Source organism: Rhopalosiphum maidis, chromosome 1 (genome assembly GCF_003676215.2).
Source record: "Rhopalosiphum maidis isolate BTI-1 chromosome 1, ASM367621v3, whole genome shotgun sequence".
In the NCBI taxonomy this organism is placed as follows: domain Eukaryota; kingdom Metazoa; phylum Arthropoda; class Insecta; order Hemiptera; family Aphididae; genus Rhopalosiphum; species Rhopalosiphum maidis.
Window position 1 is genome coordinate 91,208,421 of NC_040877.1, and position 23,871 is coordinate 91,232,291.

General features: G+C 26.8%; 3 protein-coding genes across 3 annotated transcripts in view; 2 read left to right on the forward strand and 1 right to left on the reverse strand.

Annotated features, from left to right (window-relative positions):
* The window catches only part of LOC113553664, a 140,393-nt gene extending 117,076 nt beyond the window's left edge, over positions 1–23,317 (reverse strand). The window contains exon 1 of the mRNA XM_026957124.2: positions 22,885–23,317. Coding sequence (XP_026812925.1) covers positions 22,885–22,957 — 73 coding nt within the window. The 5' untranslated portion in view covers positions 22,958–23,317. The remainder of the gene's footprint in view (positions 1–22,884) is intronic.
* LOC113553666 lies at positions 6,893–7,856 on the forward strand. The gene is made up of 2 exons (XM_026957128.1): positions 6,893–6,998; positions 7,405–7,856. The coding sequence occupies exons 1-2, from the start codon at positions 6,963–6,965 to the stop codon at positions 7,786–7,788; spliced, it is 420 nt and encodes a 139-aa protein (XP_026812929.1). The 5' UTR covers positions 6,893–6,962; the 3' UTR covers positions 7,789–7,856.
* On the forward strand, positions 13,125–14,447 carry LOC113553665. Its single transcript, XM_026957125.1, has 2 exons — positions 13,125–13,227; positions 13,888–14,447. Exons 1-2 carry the CDS (start codon positions 13,189–13,191, stop codon positions 14,305–14,307), a joined length of 459 nt encoding a protein of 152 aa, XP_026812926.1. The 5' UTR covers positions 13,125–13,188; the 3' UTR covers positions 14,308–14,447.
* Positions 23,318–23,871: the final 554 nt, after the last annotated feature.

Genomic DNA, 23,871 nt, shown 5'->3' on the forward strand with positions numbered 1-23,871 from the left:
ATTCGTAGTTATTTTTTTTTCCTAATACGGAAATATTTTATTTTAAGTTGAAAATTCTTATTTATTTTATTTTTTTATTTTCTCATAATCCATAAATCCTCAAATATAGTAATAACAATATAACAAAGGTTTCATAAACACTAATAATTTAGGTTTTTTCCATGCTGTGAATACTACTTATCTCGTATGCCTACGATAAAATATTTACGATGTTCAGCAAATACTTTTTTAATCTTCTAAATTCCTTTTTTTCTATACTTATTAAAATAATAGTAGATTTTAAGTAAACCTTAAATGTAGTGTTTATATATTTTTACCACTATTTATTTTACGAAAGTCAGCAAGTACTTGTTCAATAATATTTCAATACATTAAACTTTTTTCCTAATTTCAATTACCGGAAAGGAAAATATTGTGTTTATTTTTTTTCACGGTTGATGCACAACTGAGTTGTATTTATTCAGGTAGAAAAGGTAAAAGTATGCAATAACATCACGATGCACCGAACAAACACGACCCCCTGCAGGGAGATTGTGACTAGATTACGTTTTAATGTGTTTTTTTTTTTAATATCGGGTCGATCGCTTTTCGGTTATTGTAGACAATAATATACACTCATGGTTTGCACAAACAAATACCTGTTTTTAGAGACGACATATTTGTGCTTCGCAATAATAATAATTATTATTATTATTATTATCGACTGAATATTATATTTTATCGTGACACTGCTGCATCGAAGTACAAATCAGCTTAAAATTAATCGGAAACCCCAGCTTTAAAATTAATTATAAATGAACACCTCTTCGTCCGTAGTATTGAAATTGGAATTTTTTCTACAGCGCATTATGCTTATATCGTATTTTTGTGTAATAAAATTATTAGCAAATCGGATTTAAAATATAATAATATTTTTAGACATTAACCTATTATTTACCATTTCGACAGCATGTAAATCATACGAACGCGAGAATCCAAATGTTGTTCTACGATCCTAATTTAAAATCATCTTTTCTTTTAGGAATATAATAGATGTGTAGACAGGTATGGCTAGTGTTTCAACGCGATGCTGTTGCAGTCATTGTGGAAAACATTTTTATTTTTGTTTCTCTAGCCAGAAAAACGTCACGTCCAAGATTGTGGTATAAATGTGGTTTCCCTTTTTCATGCAATCCTTTTTGCATTACACTGCAATGCGATCTTTCCGGTCGTCGGTATTCCACATCGGCGTGCACCAGCGTACACAACCCGCACATCACCACCACGCCACAGCGAACATTTATTTCGCCCACGTCCCATTTGTTTACGAAACAGTGCAATGCGTTTGCGGCCGATCCGTCCGGATGTCGGTTCCTTTGATTAGCGTCCTAAAACGTCCCTGTAGGTACAGGGAGAAATGTATTTTCCGTCATGTGTACTTGGATTAATAATTTTTTTTATATGATCTTAAGCTACTCATCGATGGTGAGCTGTGAATAGTTAGGTCGTATTTTTTTCAAATAATTTGTCGTGATATTTGGATTTTTATTTTTTTATTTTGTGCCCTTCTGGAGGGTAATAATACTGTCGATAAACGAAATATAATATGATTTTATTTCCAACGTATCCCGCGTGGATCGTACGCCGATGACGTACTGGTGGATGACGTTTAACCCCGGGGAAACAGTTTTCGGTTTCTCGGACGTGTACGCCGCAGGTATTGAAATGAAATCCCATTAAACATACTCTGTTTGGTATTCAATTCCGTTTTCTATTGATTTAACAACAATATTGTTGGCAGAGTATTAAGCAATGAAACCAATATCATAATAATAATATACATTAGGTATACAATATAATATACATTGATCACCAAAACAGCGAAATATCGTTATAATTTCGCATAATTTACGTAATCCCATTCACGAAAAAGCATCCTGAAATGATTCTCATTCCGTTTCCACTCTATTAATAAAGGTACCTACCACAATATATTATATTCGGTATTATACGTCTTATCGATTATTAAAGTTAGATTAATATGATATCTATATAAATTATTGGTATTTTTAATTTGTATACCTAGGTAGTCATTATATCTTATTATCGAGATGTCAGTGTTATTTTTAAACAAAATTTCTTAATTGTATACTTCTATTATTTTTGTTAATTTTACAATATTCTTGGATTATTCACCATTTTTTTCCAACTAAATTGATTTCTACATTTTCAGTATACTTATAAAACTCATTAGTTATCTGATGCGACAGATAGGTACATTTTCTATTGTGTTTAATTTTTTATCGGTGTAAGACTGCTCCTCAATGTCGTCACTCAGAATCTTGAATAAGTAACTTAAATAATAAATTTAACACTGACTTCTTAAAATCAGTAATTTATTTACAATAATTGGTATTTACGTAATTCGAAATGCACTATTACTAATAATTAAGTTTAAATTATTAATTATAATAATATCTAGTTACGATTTATTGTTCATACATTTTGGGAATCATTGTTCACTGTTCAATCTTACGGGACAACAATCAACATAAAATCAATGAAACGCGTAAAGTACCTAGCGAAAATACTGATATCGGTGGTTTATGTCACAAGGACGATTTGTCTCACAAATAGTCACATTATATACCAGAGATATCGTCTTTGTTCTTTAACATCTTAACACATACCGGTAATAACACTATTTGTCTATATCCGATCTAATGATTGATTGTAGTTGAGTTTGCAATAAAAAAAAAATAAAAACCGTTAGAAAATGAAATTTCAAACGTCAACTACTGTATTCCAGTGATACAATCATCTTATAAAATAAATAACAAAATAAACAACATAAATAAAATGTTAAATTAAAAATAAATTGTTAAAACATTTTTGAGTACAACTTACTATTGTAATGTATTTAACTAGGTATTAACATTCAATGTGAAATTTATGATGTGTTGTGTTTACAATATTAAATGATTAAAATTTTTAATCGAATCAGTTACAATGTACATAACTTAGCGTACCTACTCATATATATAATACCGTCATTTTATTTTATAATTTTGTTTGATTTTTATTAGAAATAATACTAATGGATAGTTTTTAATTGAAAAATCATTAATCAACGACAATTAAATAATAGATGAGCAATTAATATACTTCATATATTATGTAGTCATTGTAAATTGAGATAATTAAACAAAGAATCATATATTTTTAGCGTGGTTGTTAAATAATAATTATACAACATAATTTAGCTAATAAGTTTGTTTAATTCTAACATTGTATTATATCTTTATAAAATACTAATATGGAATACCATTAATAATGAAACAAGATTTTTAGAACAACGATGATAACTATTTTAATAACATTTTATCTTTATTTTTATCATAGGTATTTTATACTTACATAGTTATATTTACAAACAATTTTATGAAGAATAAATATTTCACCTTTAAAGTGGTAGGATAGTATACAATTTAAAGTATATTTATCTACATTGATCACCCTGTGTATTACGTAGGGTTTAATAAATTATTTGGGCTGTGTTAATATCTCATTTTAAAGTTAAACTACCTAAAAGATATAAATAATGTATAAATCTAATTTTAATAATGTAAACAATTGAAATATAATAAATATAATATAATAATTAACATAAGTTAATAATTTTAGGTTCAAAGCTATTATGTATTGCATGATTAATTCTTGGAGGATTATACAAAATATTAATTGTACAAAATGTTTCTCATAAAATATTTTTTTGATTGAAAAACTTACGAAGTTTTGAACAGTAATTTATTAAATTTACAAGTAATCGTTGATATATATTCAAATAAAATGCAAAAGCATAATATTTTAATTAATCAAGTTACACACATAATGTTAGTACTAAACATTAACGATAATAAATTACTAACTATTTTTCACATTTTAGTGTTTTAAAAGAAATGTAATGCCTTCGTCTTTGTATAACTGAATTGAGCAATAAGTAATTTTGTTAAAACATAATATTAATATTTTACACAACAAATGCACACATATTATAATAGTAATGTATCATTCTATTAAAAAATACATAATATACGCATTATATATAAGTGTACATACTAAGACATTTTTTTAAATGCTAATTTGTATTAAATTATATAATTTTAAATCAAATTTTGATAATTATAGTTTATTAAAAATTAATTATAATTATAAAATTTGTTTTTTTTATTAAATTTTTTAAAAAATATCAGTTGATAACTATTATCAGTTTATCTGGTAACTAGTAATTTTCTTGATAACAAAATAAGATAAATTGATGTTTAATATTATACATTAACTTAATCGTATGATATGTATTATGTATTTTTTTTTTTATTTATGTTTAGTTAGTTTTAAGCCATAGTTTTAAAAATAAAATAATAATATACTAAAATCGATGATATCATACGTTATCAAATATATTATTTTGGATTAGTGAAATTACCACTAGTCAACTAAAGAAAGAATTAATAGAAACCTGTTGAATTCAAAACTTATGATTTTGAAACTCTGAATAAATTAGTCGATCTAGTAAAGTTTTATAATGCAAATACGTTATGCAAGGCTTATTTCTTTGAAGGAACATCAAAGAAATTTGAAGTCAGATCTGGATTGATATAAGACAATCTAACTTACTACATTTGTATGCTTGTTTTAGCTCTAGAACAATTTAAAATAAATAAACAGAAAAAACGTTAAATAGAGTATTTGCAGGTATAATTTTGTTGATGTAATATGGATGATATTGTGGTACTTGATGAATCTAAGATATAATTAGAAAGATATATAAGAAAATTTATCATATTAATTCAAATGATAGGCCTTCAAACACTTAAGTTAAAATAAGATATTATATGATGATAAGTGATAAGTAGAAATCCGATGATATCCTAAACTTAAGTATCGGTTGAAGTTATCTTTTGAAAAATTTTAAGTTTTCGAAAAACCTAGATACCCAAATTACAAAAACAACATCCATGTGAAATTAATTAGAATACTTAGAATAAGAATCAGTCGAAGAAATCACATTATAAATAAGCATCGAAATTGCTTTGAAGAGATATAGATAGAAAATATACTTAACCTACTTATGCATCATCTTCAATGGACGCAAAAAGTCTAATACTAGTAACTTTTGAAAGTAAAATATTAAAAAAATATTAGATATCTATGTTAAAAATTGTAAAAGAAATAAAAATAATATGATTTATTCTAGCACACCGCAAAGTTAATTTAAAGTACTTACTGGGTACCTGTCAGGTTTAAGATGTTTGACTTAATCAGTTGTTTACTTAAAATACATTTCAAAATTAAATAAATAAATAAATAGAAAATTTCAAAATGTATCTATAAAAAAATATCTGAAAAAAAGTAAAAATTCTTTGAAAACTTATCTATATCTAAGTCTCATATAAATATAATATTTTTTCAATTTTCTTTCAGGTAATTATTTTCTGTTCTGACGAGTACACAAAAAATAAAATAAAATCGATTCTACTCAATTTAAAAATTTGTGTGGTGAATAAAATCTTTTTCTTTTTAATTATTTAGAAAAGTTCTAGTAATGAACTTCTAAAATATCAAATGGATATTTTTTTCTGCCCTGAACCACAGTTTTAGTTAGAAGTTTTAATAATCAGGGTTAACCTTAAACGTTAATTTTTGGTTCGGTACTATAATTCGGTTTTGAACTTTGTTTTCGATAAACGTTAAATTAAGTTATGGTAAAAAAATACAGTTATAGGTATAACGTTATAATTTAAATGGTTCATCGAATATTTTACCAAAAAAAAAAAAAAAACGATAAAAATGTTAATGTTTTAAAAAATTCACCAAAAAAAAGTTAAAAAATTGTAAGTTTTTGAATGGTATATTTAATAAATGTTATAAAGTTATTCGTACTTAGATATTTAATCAAAAAAACGATCTAAAGTTATACGTTCTCATTTTTGAATTTCTACGTGAACGTGAATTAATACTAATAATTTCACTACTCCAAAACTTAGACATATATAAAATCTCACATAATTGTAATTCACCAAGAATGTTGAAAAAATGATTTTTAATTTTAATGATTGTAATTTTCGATGCTATGTCGATGAATATTGTAATATTTGTGTTGTAATGACATCTTTTAGGCGCATTAATATATATCATTACAGTTTTCAATAAACTCGCATTTGAAAAAAAATATAATAATTATTTAAAGTTAAAGTTGAAATTATAAAAAGTAATTTAACTAAATAATTATTTTTATATATATAATTATTATTATTTATTATATTTTGGTTTATTTGTTTACTAGTTGTTGATATAAATTATTGACGTTAACTAGTCGTGCTGTCAAATCAATAACCATCATCAATTCTGCAAAAAAACTGTATAATAACTCATATATAATATTACGCATATTTATTTAAAAGAGTAAACATGTTGATACCAATGACAACATATATTTACTTTCCACAGAAAGTCAAATCGCTTTAGCACCATTATATAATAATAATATATATTATATAAATATATATACAGGGTTACCACTATTTAACCCACATTTAACGTATTGCAAGTTTATGACATATTTTTGATAAATAAATAAAAAAAATCACATTATAACATCAATTCATCTTAACTGTTTTCATTCGCAGATTAAGACTTTTACTGTCATAGTTTTAATAACGTTTTTGCTCTCGGTTCTATGGCAGTTCTTCAAGAACGACCTGTACTATAGTAGTAGTATAAAATGAGTAATATAATCCATATTTGTTTTGTTATACTGAAATGCAACTGACAGGAAACAATCACGTCGGAAAACACCTGAAATAACATGATCGAAATTATGCTGTATGAAAAATCGTATAAAACCCATAGACTCTGTACAAAACATCAATTTTGGTTTTATATACTATCAGCAGTAAATAGTACTGTTACAAACAAACAAAATGACGGTTAAAATTTCAGTTTTTTCTATCGTTCTGGTACGTATATTTTAATAATAACTATAGTTTACGAAATAACTTATAATTCCAACCTAACCGAATAATATTAGATTATGTTATTTATTGTTCATACTATTCATTGTATTTTATTGATTAAGACAATCATTCAGTGTAGAAAGATATTTTTTTGCATAATATAAATTTTAAAATTGGAATATTTTAAATTTTCATTTGAATATTCATAACAAAATACGCATCCCAAACTTGAATTTTTCTAAACATTATCTTAAAATAATAATAAGTATTTTAATGTAAATATCTATTTAAAAAATAAAATATTAAATATGTAATTTAAAAGTTCAATTAAAGCAATATAATATACATATTACATTATTATTATATGTTAGCTTCACATTAAAATATTGGGTTTTATTATTTTTCTTAGATTGCGGCCTATGCCTGCGCTGATGTCTACCAGCCATCAACATTATCAATATCAATGCCATATATGCCCTACTATCCAGTGGATGTACCTGCCTACAATGATTACAAGAAAAGTATATACACTCTAAACCAAGCTTTGGCCAACATATGTTTTAATGCTCAAGGTGCATACGACTATTATTCGTTATACAAAGACCAGCCAGGCCTTAACCTAGAACTAAAAGAAAACAAAGTAAGATTCGAAAAAGCTCTAAAACACTTTGATGACAAGATGAATGAATACCGTCAAGCATTATTGAACTACAAATTGTTATTAGGATATAAAAGCCAAGTGCCTGTATCATTAGATGACAACATTAACATCGACCCTGAATTATTAATGTAATTTTTAAATATTACATAATTTTAGTAGTTTATTAATAAATTCGTTTACCACATTTTGTCAAACATAAACATGTGTATTTTTTTTAATCCTGAACGATTAAGTTATAATTTCTTATTTAAAATTCTATACTATTATCGACATGTATGGCATATTATCACACAAATGTTAAATACCTTATCACTACTGAATATGTATAAAACATATTATGAAAATATATTAGTCATATTAATATGTGACCGTTAGCCAATTTATTATTGTCATACAAATTAGTCAATACTTAAACGTGGCTCTATCGTGTGATTAATATTATTGAAGTGATACTAAATTATTTAATTAAGGAATAAATAAAATATAATTAAAAATGACACTATTATTTATTTATAAGTTTCAAATGTTGATATTTTTACACAAATTTTAGTGGAAAACTAACTATTCTGACGTTTTATTAGAGCCAGTCACTACGATTTATTGTACTCTACATCAAAAGCATCGTTTAATTGAAAAATAACAATTATTATTTATTTTTTCCGGTTCTCATTTACTATTATCATTAGGGGATAGAAAAAAATCTCTGAGAGAATTTCTTGTTTTCTGTCCTCCTTTTTTTAATTTTATTCTTTAAAATTTTTTTTAATTGAAATTTGTCTATTTATTTAAAATAAATAAATTTCAGTAAAATATGTAAAATACAAATATGTACTATTATTGTTATGTGTTTTCATATGTTTATAAAATATATAATAGATACATTGAAAAACAAACTTTGCTGTTCTATGAAAAAGAAACATCACAACAAATAGTATATATTTATTTGAAAAAAAAACAACTTCATTTCTTTTTTTTACCATCCTAATTTACATTATAAATTATTGATCATATAAGTGTTAACAGTAGTCTGAATATTTAAATATTTAAAATTAATTAGTGAATAATACTTTAAAGTTGGCAAAGTAGTTCTAATCTGGATCAGTTGGTTTCAAAAAATAAATAATTTAATTGTATTGCAAGGTTATAACCCTGTAAATATTTTAATAAGAATACACTACTGACTGCCATTAATCAAAAGTTATAAGCATTAACTGAAGAATATTTATTAGACTTTTTAAAATCATGAATGATATTTCCGAATTAAAATATTTCCTGTTTATTAAACCTAAAGGTATTTTATTTTTATTATGTTCTATATAATTCAAAACTGGAATGTATATTATTATATAATATATTATATACTATTTACCTACATTCAACGATAGTAGACACAGGATATTATAATACTGAGTATATAAAGCATTAGATAATAATAAAAATGCGCAACATTGAACTGTACTTAAACCTTAAGAAAAACCTTTGATACAGTTAACCATGAAATATTATTAACTAAACTAAAAAATATAAGAATTAATAATATAGCCTTAAAACGTATAAAAACATATGATTTATCTTTACGTTCTCGATGTATAAAAAATAAAAATACCTGATACTAAAAAATGTATTTTATTGCTTTATTTAAACAACACTAACCTTAAATATTATTTAATTTATTGGGATAGTCTTAGTATAACATTCTTTGACCATTTAAATATAATACAAACAAACATAATTAGAATTATTTTGAATAAAAACTACTTACCTATTTAATAACTATTATTTATGTATTGAATTTAATGTATTATCAATCAAAGAACGTTCTTATAAATTATAAAACATTTTTTATTTTCGTAGTCAAAAATAATTTAACGAAAGCATATTATTTTAATCACATAATTAACAGAAAGTATAGAACTAACAATATTATTATTTCTGGAATAATAAAACCCATCACTCAATCGTCATGCTTATACGTAGGAAAAAAAATATATATATAATTCTCTGTCTTTAAAAATTCGAAATAAAAAATGTCTAAACTTTTAGATAAGTTGAGATAAATAGTTGATGCAATAAACAATGAACTTTATGAAAATATTATCATGATTTTAGTTTGTCTTTCGAGATCCATGTAAATATCATATTCATATTAAGAAAAACATATTTTGGATAAGTCTTCATGGATATACTCATTGAGATGCATTATTATATTGAAATAAATAAATAAGTTATCATACTAAAATTAACTATTGTATATTAATATTATATAATCTATAATATTTAATAACAACTATTTTAATTAAAATTTGGTTAAACACTAAATGGGTGACTATTCCCAGATAGCAAGATAACATTTTTTGATCGTTTATTAGTAGGTATTAACCATTACGACAAAGCAATGAAGACAGAGTAAAAAAAATCAAGTTAAAATTTAGGCTTAACTGAAAAATGATGAACGTTTATAATGGTCCAGTTACTACAATGATATATGTATATTGTAAACAGCTACATAACTGACATGGAGGAAATTATTAAGATGAGTTATAAAAAACTTAGATAATTATATAATGGTACACAATATCGATCGTTTAATGATGAAAAATGCGAAGTGTCATAAATGTTACAGTATTAAAATAAAGATTGTAATTGATTTTAAACTGAACGTACATTTGATATTACACGTAAATTATTATCGAATAAAATATTTAATTACACTTCAAAAATAAACCTATTTATATTTTACTAAAAGATCGTTTCATAATTTTTAGTTTTTGCCAACAAACTAAACGAGTCATTGAGTTGAGTGGTAGTGAATGCCGAATAATCATCGGAATAAAATTTACTCGACTATTGACTATTATCAACTAAACAATAATAATATATTCCATTTAGGTTAGGTTGGTCCGATTACGGTGTAAATTAATTTATGTGCTTTTAGGAACAATATTAAGAAGAGTATTATTTCATAGTATTAATACTATCCATAGAAAATTAAAATTAGGCTTAGTTACATTGTGATACAATCATACACATTTATTACAGTTTATTTATAGTTTATGAATTGAACATAATGCTTAAGATGATGACCAAAAAAAATATTACTATTAGGTATCCATTTCCTAATGCGATTTTTATATTTTTAATATAGGCCGAAATGTTTGAATAATATTTTAATCTTAATCTTGAATAAATATATGTGATATATAATATAATCTCTATTCTATAACAATTGGTCATACTATATGAATATAAAAATAAAAATAAATTATTTTGTCCAATGCATAACTATGGGTTGAGTTCCAAATTAAATTAAAATTGTCTGAATTATAATTATAAAGAGTTTTATTTTATTTTAAGTAGATGATACGTATTAAATAAATAGCATAGTTTTTCTTGATGATGAACCTAACATATTTTAAATAAATATTTTAATTGTTAGTTCTATTATGACATAAATTTTCATCGAGTAAAAAAGGCATTTTTCAATATCCACAATAAATGTTTTTTTAAATATTTTTTTTAGATATGTTATAAAAAACCACAAATAAAACATATCTTCATATTTTTAAACTTTTCAGAATATTAATGTCTATTTACAGTTAATATTTTTCATTTTTAACGTATTAAATTGATTTGTTATTATAACTACATATATTTAACAATACATGATTCAATCTATAAATTATTTAGTATTTTTATATTTTTTATTCATAACAGATGCTACATAGTTTTTTTTAAATTAAAAAACAATTAATTTTATCGTTTTAATACAAAAAATTCGTGTGTATTTTTTTTTTTTTTAATCATACAACATTGAACATACACATACAACCTAACCTGGTTGCACAATAACCAAGAGTGCTGAACGAATAATAAAAGATTAATTAAATAATTGATTTGTTGAAGAAACCATCCAGTAACAGCACTTCAGCTACATATTAAATACAAATTAAAAATAAATCACTTATGAGGTCTCAACCTATTCATAATTCAAACTAGTAGAAAAATAAATTTCTTATTATTAATTTTTATTTTATAAGTATTTCTCAATCAACTTTTTACAATCTGCAATAATATTTTATTTGCACAAAATTGTCTATACTTGCATAGTATATATACAAATTTAACCATCTAGGAATGTAACTTGTGAGTCACAGACTGATATATTCAAATAATATTAATATTGAAATGGGAAATTCATAACCAGTTAATGAATATTACAAATTAACGTAATCTTTTCTAATACATATAACAATATGGATTAACACCTAATAATATTACCAATAAGTAATAATATTATCACCTAGGATCAACTCCATTAAGCCAATAGTTGTTAAAATAGATTTAAAAACTATACTGAATATTTCACAAACGAAAAAATGTATTCATAGCGTACCTACTATTATTTTGACCAATCGGTTAGTATAATTTATATATATTTAATATAATGTTCTCATTTTATAAGTGAAGTTTTAAATTTAAAAAAAAAGTGAAATTAATAATAATTAAAACTTGAACATGAAACAGTTTTAAGCTGGATTTCGGTATTTTTAATCGCTTTACTACTTAAACAAAAAAAAGCCATAATCGTGAATCTAATAGCTTTCTCAAATGTATGTTAAACATAATGTATTATTATTAATTTAAAAACATTTATTTAAGCTAAAAAGAGAATTTAAAGAACTTTTAATTTGTTTTTAAAAAATAATCGAAAACTATTTAAAGACTTATTGGAAAATTAAGTATCTTTTTTGTTTTAAATTCAGTAAAACTTTATTCAAATTTCTGATATACTAAAAATAAATAACTGATTAAATTTTCATAAATATGTATGTGATTTTGATTGTCACGAACTTCACGTCATAGCTATAATTCCATATTGCCAATATTAACTGTATTGCTATATGTATTTAAAAAATATGCAATGACGTTTCTGTTTGTCAAATTTTAATATTTTACTAGTTAAACAGAAATTGTTAAGCTCAGAAAAACATTCAATCATCCATCATTAAATTATCCATTATTTAATACTATATAGGATGTTCGATTATACAGGTCAAGGAAAATTATTTAACTTATTTTTACTTTTTCATAAAAAAACTAAAATTAAACATTTTACAACATTCAATGTACATAAATAAATATATATAAATCTTTCTATGCACTATAATATCTGTGTTATAAATTAGAATATTCAACTTGTTTATTAAAATAAAATGATAATTCTAAACCACCACTAATCACTCTTAAGAATTAAAATAATATAGTTAAATCCATGAAAAATATTTTAATGTTTTGAATTATTGTATGATGTACCCTGTATTCACAATAAAATGAATACCTGTCAAAATATTTACTATACATACATATATACAAATATTTTGTATTCGTAAAATATACGAATTTCACTTGTGTCAACAAATTTAAGAGATCAAATGTAAAACAAATCGTATATATATATTGGGAGAATTCGAATATGTTAATCATTTAAAATCGATATAAATATCTAATTCACTTGCGGGAACTCGACCAACAATGGCTTTCAAGAAAATTTCAATGTTTGCTAGTTTAGTGGTATGTATTTTTTTTTAGTATATAAACTAAAACAATAAACCATGTTTAATATAAATATATATAAGAATAAATTTATTAAAACTTACAGAACAATATAATAAGTATTGTAGCAAAATAAAAAAGGGGAAAGTAGATAATTGCTTTGCTGAACTATTTAAATGACCTCAGCTAGAAGTAATTATTTTTAATATAATATGTGTTAAATTTGAATGTGATGATAAATCAGAGGATTCTGAGCAGATATGATCTATCTGCCTATATTTTACATATATATTTAAGAAAATCATTTTATTATTAGTTATGTGTTCTGTTGAACTATTTTTTTGTCAAAAACAATGTATTTGAAAATTTCATTGTTTGAATAAAACATAATATTTGTTAAAATTTTCAAGTACCTATAAGTACGATTTTTAAATTATAATAAAACAACTAAAATCCTTACTATTTATTTAAATGTCTAATTTTAAAATTGATTGACATAAACACAATATTTTGACTAAACTTTCTGATGTGGTTTATTTTTCAACTTAAAACAATATTATTATCAGACATTTACTTTAAATATTAGTAATGATTCACTTAGTAATATTTATTAAGTAGATGTTCAATTGTATTATAATAATATCAAATATTTGAAAAAAAATACATTTATAATTTTAGGTGGTGACCATCATAAGCTACAATGTACAAAACATTAATGCACAATCAATGGAACCATTAATAGACCAAGATTTTAATCAAGTCAAAGCCGCTTTGTTTGAATTACAAGAGGCTGAATATAATGTGATGAACGATTCACAGAAATTAAACGACATGCAAAAAGAATATTTCGCAGGAAAAGTTGACTATTCTGCTGTAGAGCGGGCAAGAAATGAACTAATCAAGTCTAAAAGCAAAATGTTCGTAAAATTTTTACGATATCTATATGCAACAAATGAATTTGAGCCTACAGTCAGTTATCAAAACTCATATCCTCAAAATCTTTACCGTACCATGGATGACTTAAATAATTATAAAAATTTTAATGAAATGCCAGTCAATCTCGGCAACGCTCCTCAACCACCAACAATCGTAGTATAACACTTATTTAAATTATTTGTTTTTTTTTTTTTTGTCTTTGATGTATGTGATTGTTTTTCTATAACATAGAATCAAACCAATCGGTCAAACATAACCGATTTCGATTCAAATAAAACAAATGAATCATCGATAATTATTCATTAATATTTTGTCAAAATTAATATTAATAAACTCCTTTAAAATTCCTTCAAAAAAAAAAAAAATATACTATTTTTTGATATGGTATTTTTATTTAATGCACTATACATTAAATATAATTTGCTACTTACATAAATTATTAATGAGGTGTAGAAATTAAATTCAAAAAAAAAATGTTTTTTTATATTCAACTAAACGCGCTACTATAGTACTATACTTCTATTAGATAACTATGATAAACAAAAAACGTATAAATAATATACTCGTGTGATCTAAATATCTAATAAAATGATGAATCACTTAATAAATTAAAACAGTCTAAATATTTAAATCAATTGTCAAACACCAACGAATATTTAAAAACCGAAAAGCAATAAATAATACAGTTGAAATTAAATCATAAAGCATTTAACAAGCGTATATATATAAAAAATAAAATATAATGTCTACTGCGTATATTTAATGTGGACATTAAAATGTGAATAAACATAATATACTATACTTTACATTATATCTATAATACAGTGATATAATATTTTATTATTATGTAGCATTTATCTGCAGATAAGTTTACACAAGACAATCTTTTCTTGTATTTTCCATCGTCGTTTCGGGCACCTGCAATACTGTTTCCGGTTTTTTTTTTTTTTTTAGGGCAATAAAAACCACACATGCCGGACATGACATAATAATAATACAATAATATATTTCGCACAATACACATGCGAGTTTTTATACACAATTCATTCTAATACGGTGCCAGCATTATTTTGTCGGCAGTCAATTGAGTTCTATTGACTGGGTTTCTCTCGCCCAGTGTATATCCGGCTAAGATGTTTGTGTTTGTGATCTAACTTTCTGCTTGTCGCCGCCGTATTTACATTTAATTAGGTATACACGAAACCCGGGAGCACCGCGTATCGTATATTATATTATATATTGCGTGTGTGCATGTACGCGTAACCGAGGTCGTAGCCGTTTATAACCACATATATCGGACGCACGCTGAAGGGTATTACTGTGTAGTCGGACGACAATATTGTAACCATATTACAATGACTCGAAAAAAATTCGATATTTTTTTTTTGTTTTTATTTTCATCTTGTACACACAATCGTGATACGATGTATACGCACTGTGAATACAAATTCCGCTTGGTGTTAAGTATTAGAATATTTTAAACACAACTAATAAATAAATAATAAACGAAAACCGCGAATCAGGAAAATTGTAAAAAAACGAATCGTTGAATATTTTCATAAAACATCCCACCATTATTAGCATAAAAGCCACGATGACTGTGTATTTCGCTATGGTTATAATCGCTGTATGGGGAAAATAATTTTAAAAAACTAATTGGACACTATGAATTCAAACTACATTTTATTCAATGGACGACTTACGGCAACCAATGCCATTATATTATAGGAACTGTTTTATAGTAAGAAAAAAAAACTAATAATATCGATTAAATATGACATATTTTTTTTAAAATTGTGCAGACAACTGAAATTACTTACAAAATAAAACGATTCGCTTATATTTTTAAATTTTATCGGTAACATGTAAATTACTATTATCATAATTGTTATTTTATAAAATTGACCCATAATAATAAGTCAACTTATATTCAAACATTTAATTTTTATTATTTAATATGATAAAAACTTCAATTATTTTGATAATCTAAACAAGAAAATATATGAAAAATGTAAACCAATAACCGTCAAATGCAAACGATATTCGGTATTAATGACTACATTATAAAAAAATAAAATTATCTATATTATGACTGAAATGACTCAATAAAATGAATCACTCGAATGTTTAACTATTAATGTTTAACTTCTTATCAGTAAAATTCATTAATTATTATTATTTTTCTTTTTTTTTCTTTTCTTTTTTATGACACTGATTCGCAATAATAATTCGTATTATATTCAAACATTTAAAATTGTTCAGTAAAAACTTTTTTGTATAGTTAGTTAAAAACTTCAAACTTCCTGATTATCTGAACGAAAAAACGTTTGTAAAATATAAACCAATAATCATCAAGTGTAAATGGTAATGACTATATTATGAAAAAAGTTTATTTTTTATTTTTATGAAATTCTTTACACAATAATTAAAACTGTTATTCTTGTTCATAATATTTTAATTGCAATAGGATTATATAATATACGCCATACGTTGCATGTAATTAACAATTTAGTATTAAGCACGTGAGGTACTAATAATACTTAATATTTAATATTCAAAACCATTTACAGTTAATACATATTAATAGATAACGAAACATTCTATAGATTAGTAACATTACTTACAGTTGCTACTACACATTATTGCAATTGAAACCTATAATTGGATAACTCATCTTTAAACGATATGTGGTATTTTATCACTATTTGTAGCAATTTTAAAATATTGTAGCTACCTAAGAACAAATATTGAATTAGCATTATAAATACGTTCATTATTTGTTGGAAAAACAAACGCATGAAAAGGTACAGCTTAATATACAAAACGTAGTTTTAATTAATGGTAAACAATGCTATGGGAATAGTAAAGGATAAAAATGAGTATAGTAATACTGCAATAACAATAAAAAATAAATAAAGTTTATACTAGGATTACGGTTGCATATTATAAACATTAAACTAGGTATTTTATTTTGAATCCGATTTCACGTAGAAATGATTGAATGCATTTTTAGTGTCCACGTGATACATTTTAGAAACTGTCATAGGTGGAGTCGACGGCGGAGACGACAAAAGTTGTCAGAATATATATTCATCCCTTATATATGTTAATATTCTTCAATTTCCGGACTTGTGATACAAACTGAGTAAATAATGTGTCTAGAATATAAATATGTGTTGCTTTTGACGTATATTCATATTTTTGAACATTTCTTTATCGCAAGTTTTATCATCATTTTTTTCTTGTAATTGTCGTCGTTATATTTTTAAATATCGTCTTCTTATAGGACAAATACAAATGCAATAGGTACGATTATAATAAATGTATTATAACAAAATATATTTTTTTACTAACTAAAATGTAATATTATTTACAAAAAACAAGGTAATTTATAAAGAATACTTTGAAGAAAAACCTATTCAAAACGATTTTTAATTATATGTTCAACTTAATCAAACAAGTGAATTGATCAAATAAAGAAAACTTTGTATTGGTATTTATTATTAATTTAATAACTCCCATGTCACGTACTGGTGTTTGCAAATACAATGTATATGAAAGAGAGAGAGAAAGAGTGGCATAAAGAAAAAGTGAAGTATCATTGATATTATATATTTTTATTAATAAGTAAGTTCATGCGCACTGCGCAGTAATTAATCATAACGAATATAATATTATCACGTGTGTGAAATTAATTACCAATATGACTTATACGGTTTAATCGGGTCATTATTTTTATAACACAACATTGTACCATACTGTAGATACAATATATTATTATATTATGTCTTTGATTTCGGTGTGGTATTTAAACCGCAGAGACGCATTAGCACAATATTTCGCTCGTACATTATACCATAGTCCCTTCAAATTTATCTTTCGGCAGCGTATTATAATATAGTGCGGACAAATACTTAAGTATATATATATATATATATATATAGGTACGCATAATGTTATATTAATATTCGCGCGTACAACTTTCAGCATAATATTATTAAAGTACCGAGTGGGATAATACAGCGGAGTGTTTAGTCTGGTTTTCACCGATTAATAAAGAATGCGTTGCGACCGTATTCGGCTATGCAATAATGGGTTTTTTAGTTTTTATTGTGTTCCGACGTTCGGGCGTACAGTCGCTTTATAATTATGTTTACGATCGCTTGTTCTTCACACGCTTATTCGGAGACAAATCATTATTGTTTAAAGCCCCGACGGACCTCTGTGAACCCCGTGTAATTGTTATCAGTATTGCGTCGGATCGATTTTATCGTCACGTGTTAAAACGAAATAATATGAGCCACAGTCTCGCCCGGACACCACGATATACACGCGCGGTCGTAACAATATTATCATAAACATTTAACACGACCACGCGGATAATATGATCCGTTTATATTATATAATAACATCGTGTTTGACGGTTTTTGTGGTATACATTTGTCCATTTTTATTATTCAGTGTTCGTCGTCATGATTTACATTTGAATATCGCATTTTACCGTAACGTTATTGTGTATTGGCTATTATATATTATTATTGCGGAATGAAACGATAGCACTGCGCACGTCCTAATGGCGAATTGACGACTACCGGTGTAAGATGTATTTTATATGTAGACAACAAAAATTTAAAGCGCCCCGGGGACTCAATTATACGCGTTGGTGCGCTTTATCATTTATATTTTTCTCGTGGCACGTGATAACTGATTAAGTTCAAAAGCCAGTTCGTGGATACCGGTCATATGTGTACTTATTATTCGTGTATAAATATTTTAGTTAGATTTGATTGTTTACTGACTCGCTACAATGTACGTAACGTTCGCAGAAATGATGCGTAGGTATTTTTTTTTTTTCATTTTTTGATGGATATTTTAATTTAAAATAAACAGTTCCTTTTTTATTGATTTCTATGTACAGGAAAGTTAACTTAATACGTCTAAACGGCGATTGCATTAAATTAAGGTTCCGGTGATGCTAAAATGAAAAAGCGTTGCATTAAAATGTACACACGTCGGCGTTCCATGTAGGTACATTATATGTTAAGTATATATATTGTGAAAATAGTTTTTTTTAATTCATTGTAATTGAACATCAAACAAAAATAAAGCGTACTTTTTAAAACCCGTTCCATTCAATTATATTAATTATGCGGTTGACAGCTGTTTACACTAAACCCAGCGTATATCGGTCAGAGAGTTGAAGATAAAAATAATAACAGTAAAAAAAAAAATAATTTTGGTCGATGTAATTAAAGATCGACCGTTACGATAATTCGGGTATAATTCCCTTATAAACAAGAAATGGCAATGTCCTCCACCACTGCCACAACTACTCAACTACCTCCACGCCGCAACCGCCATTTCTATTGCTATAATACGCCGACGGACGGATTAAACGAAAAGATCCGAATAGATATACTGTTTTTTTTATTTTTTTTACATTATTACTATTATTGTAATTATTAGCGTACATTTTAGACCGGACCAATAACAGCCATAAAACGCATCGTCGGTGGTCGTCCAATTAGCGAACGGCTCGCGGCCCCGTTTGACTTCGACAAGAATAATTATCCGCAATAATATCATAATAACATTACAACGTGCCGAACACATAGGGCGAGATTTTTACTACCGGAACGCGCGTTAAACCGTTGTGGCAGACCCGTGACTCGCACTCCCTCTATGGGCGCTACAATAATAATTATAATATTATTATACTGCGCATTTTATGCGTTGTGTCGTCGCCGTACATGATCGCGCAGAGTAGGTAACAAGTTTTGCGATTCCGTCGACTGCAAACCTTTCAGCCGGTGTAGTGCGCGAGAGTGTCTCCTAAATCACTCTGCCGTTTCCCGTGCGCACACGTGAAAACGACATTTTCCCGGCACATATTTATCGTACGTTTTTATATTTATGTCAGTAAAAAAAAAAAAAAAACATTTACCTGTCCTAAAACTTGGTAAAATTTACCACCGTACCACCTACTCCACGCCTTTGCCCTCCGACGCGCTCGTCTATTTATCTGCGACGAATGTTCAAACTAAATAATACGTACCTATACTAGTTATGACGCCGAAACAAAACGCGCGCACAACAATAATAATAATATATATATATATATTATGTAATAATATTCTTCGGTAGTTTTGTTGCCGACTACGCGGGGAGACTATATACACTACACTGCCGGCCCTCGAGAACAAAAGGCTTTCATTACACGAGATGCCGTTATTATATAATATTACCATTCGTTTATTAATCCATTCGTTCGTTCGAATAAGTAAAACAATGTTACGCGAAAGTTTTCGGCACTACAAAACTCTTCGCTATGACGGGCCTACTCCACTGCTGCAGAGGGCCATATTATATAAAATACGTTTTGACACACACGTCTCGTCATCATCCAGACACTTGGACTCCACCGAATAAGTCTCCGCTCACGACGCAGGTACAAGAAAATACCTATACATACACTGTAAGTTGTGCACCGACGGATTTCAAAAACTCTCCGAACACACGTGTCTCGTCTTTAATCATACATTATACGTTACACACGCACCACCGAGTTAATCATTATTACCCGCCACTGTACAATGTCATACAATATTATTATTATTATCATCATTAGACACACAGTGCGTTCATAATAATATACGCCATCTCGTCAAGCCGACGTGTCACGCGCTTACGTTGTCCCGATATCACCCCGTGTAGGACCGCGGCCGTCGCGTGTCGATGCCGTGTTTGAATTTGTTCTTATAGCACGTTATAATAGTATACCGCATGCTACCGGTTATTAGTGAACATTATATTTTCTCGAAATATACAAGTCCTTTATTAGCGCTTTTATCGTTTTATTATATCGTAGACTGTGTGACGAATTTTTATTTATTCAATTTTGATTTATTAACATTATCGTATAGTATACCGACCTTCATACATAAAAAAACGTATTACTTATACCTATTTGTTCGACTAAAAATAACGATCGATTTCTGTGATAATCTCGGTTACATATATAACGTGTACCTTTTCTACCTATGTATTGTACGCCGTATTTATTAGGCTTACGGCCGATGTAATCGGGTTTTTCTTCTTAAATCCTTTTTGAACGGCTTTAAATCTAAACTCGTTATGATTAAAACTTCTACAACCTATACGTGGTTTGTCAAATGATGTCACCGTGTAGCGTAAGATATTACGTCATTATAATATTCCATTAAAGATTAATAGTAATAATTATTGTTATAATTATTCACTCTTAATAATCGGTATACTAATAAGTATGATGCATCGTAAAATATATTCGTAACAATCGTAACCATAACATATTTTAACACATTGAATATGAAAAAAAACCATACGATTTATAAATAAAATCATCCTGATATTGATTTTCTTATACCAATTTTTCCATAATACTTTGGTTAAATTATATCAATAATAACTTCCGGTTAGTGAAACCGGAATATTTGAAGTAAAAGGGTGCGAAGAAAGATTGATATAAAACACATTTTAAAAAAAAAAGTGGTTCTACATCGCAAATCGTTTACATCCCTGAATTCCAGTCGAGAAAATAGTCCCTAGAGTCTCAGAAAAAACATAGAAAAAAGATAAGACTTAACGCGAATGCAATTTCTTTCTCGATTTAAAGTTTAATGTTTAATGCCAATTTAATCTATTGTTTTTAATTTGTTTCTTACGTACAATTTACCAGATAAGCATCATTGCTGAACTAAATTTATCTGTTTTGACACGTATTCTTACATATCAGAAGAACAACAGTAAAAAAAAAAGTTACCACATTAATTAATAAAGTAAGGTTTGGATATAATAAAAGTAGAGCTAATAAACGTAAAAAAATAGGTTAATTATAAACACGTTATTGACTTATCATTATGGTATTATTATTTTCGTCGACAAATATCATGATTTAGAAACCTAGTTTCAATGCTATAATGAATAAATAAATTAAACAAAGAAAATATTAATTAAAATGCTAATTGACTCAAATTTAAGTTGAAATTAGTTTCAAAGAATTTTTTGGTAGATAAAAACTACGTCAAAACAAAATTATATTTCATAAGAATAAATGAAACTTTCAACTCGGCGAATATTTCAACTACTGCCATCACAATAGGATAACGCGTTGAACTTTTAGACACCGAATAGCAGTGCATTATCTAAACAATAACTTATATTTATTTCTTTTTCTCGTGAAAATATATGATTATTTAATAAGTCCAACTTCGTAACGTAATAACTACTTAATCTGTCAACGATGATTATTTGCAATAATTGTTGGTATGTTGTACAAATGCAGCTAAAATTATCGAATATCTGTTATGAAATAATTTGTAATGACATAATATTGTTATAGCTGGTTTGGTTTATCGAAGAATAAACCGTTTTACTATCGGACGATTAAAACGGTATTTTATTGTACAATTCGAACTCGAAAACTAAGTTTATATAGTTAAATTATTAAGTCAGGAACGTTATATTAGACTTGTTTTCTACAGACCAAGGAAATAAAACAAAAATAGTGTTATTATTATTATTCATTCGAGATTACTTTTAAGTTTTAACGAATTTCGTGACGAGGAGAATTTGTCATCTATCGTTTTTCTACACAATTGTATAAACGAAATTTTTCATTATTATATGGTGCTTTTTCACTATTCAAACACACTATTAACCGTCGTCGAGTGGTCTCTACGTCTCAGTAATAGTACTCACCTATTCCAGCAGCGACGGAAATTATAATTGCAGACAGCGTGGCCACGTACCACGTCACTCGCCGGTCCGCCATCGGGGACCGGAAAAAAACTGTGAAATCGATGAGTGTTCTTTTCGAAAATAGTTTTGTCTTACTTTTCGTATGAACTACGGATAGTTTTATATTTTAAGACTAGTTTCATAATCGTTCTATGTTTTCGCGATAGACGCTCATTTCCGCGAAGTTTGCAAACCCGCAAGACGTGCGCGATAAAACGGTAATTATTACTGCTACTGGCAGTGCGTGATTTTTAAAGTGGTGTGCATCGCGTAAATAAAAGCAGGAAAAGTGAAAACACACACGTTCACGAAAAACGGAAAAACAAGATGATCGAATGGTACGACGAGAGGGGAAAAAACGTGCTCGGAGGGTCCGGGCGGAAAGGCGGCGCACTTGGAACTCGCACGCGTTTCAAGGGACGTCAGCCAACGATGGGACCGGCGACGAAAGCAGAAACCGCCATCTGACGGCCGGCAGCGGCCAAACATTACGTGCGGTGGTGACCTTGTTGTACATCGCAGTGGGTTTGTTTTATTTGTTTATTTGTTTATTTGTTAGTTTTTTTCAATCCTAACCGAATTATTATATCGTCGTTAATATTATTTTTTAATACGTTTTTTTTGTCATCAATTACGCTTTAAATAATTAGTTGACTCGTAAGCCCAATAATAATATCAATTAGTCTCCAACAAACAGATTTTCACAGATTTACTCGGAGCTAAGTTTCCAAATCGAAAATATTTTATTCATGGCATACTATTCATCACTAGATTCTTATTCCTAACCTAACCTAACGTGTGACATAAATATGGCATATTATAATACAAAATTATAAGCGATTATACGAATTAAATTTATTAAAAAAAAAAATTGTTTTATCGTTTTTAATTATATTATATCGTATAAAAACACCACCTAATTCATATTTGAGACAGTATAGTTAATTG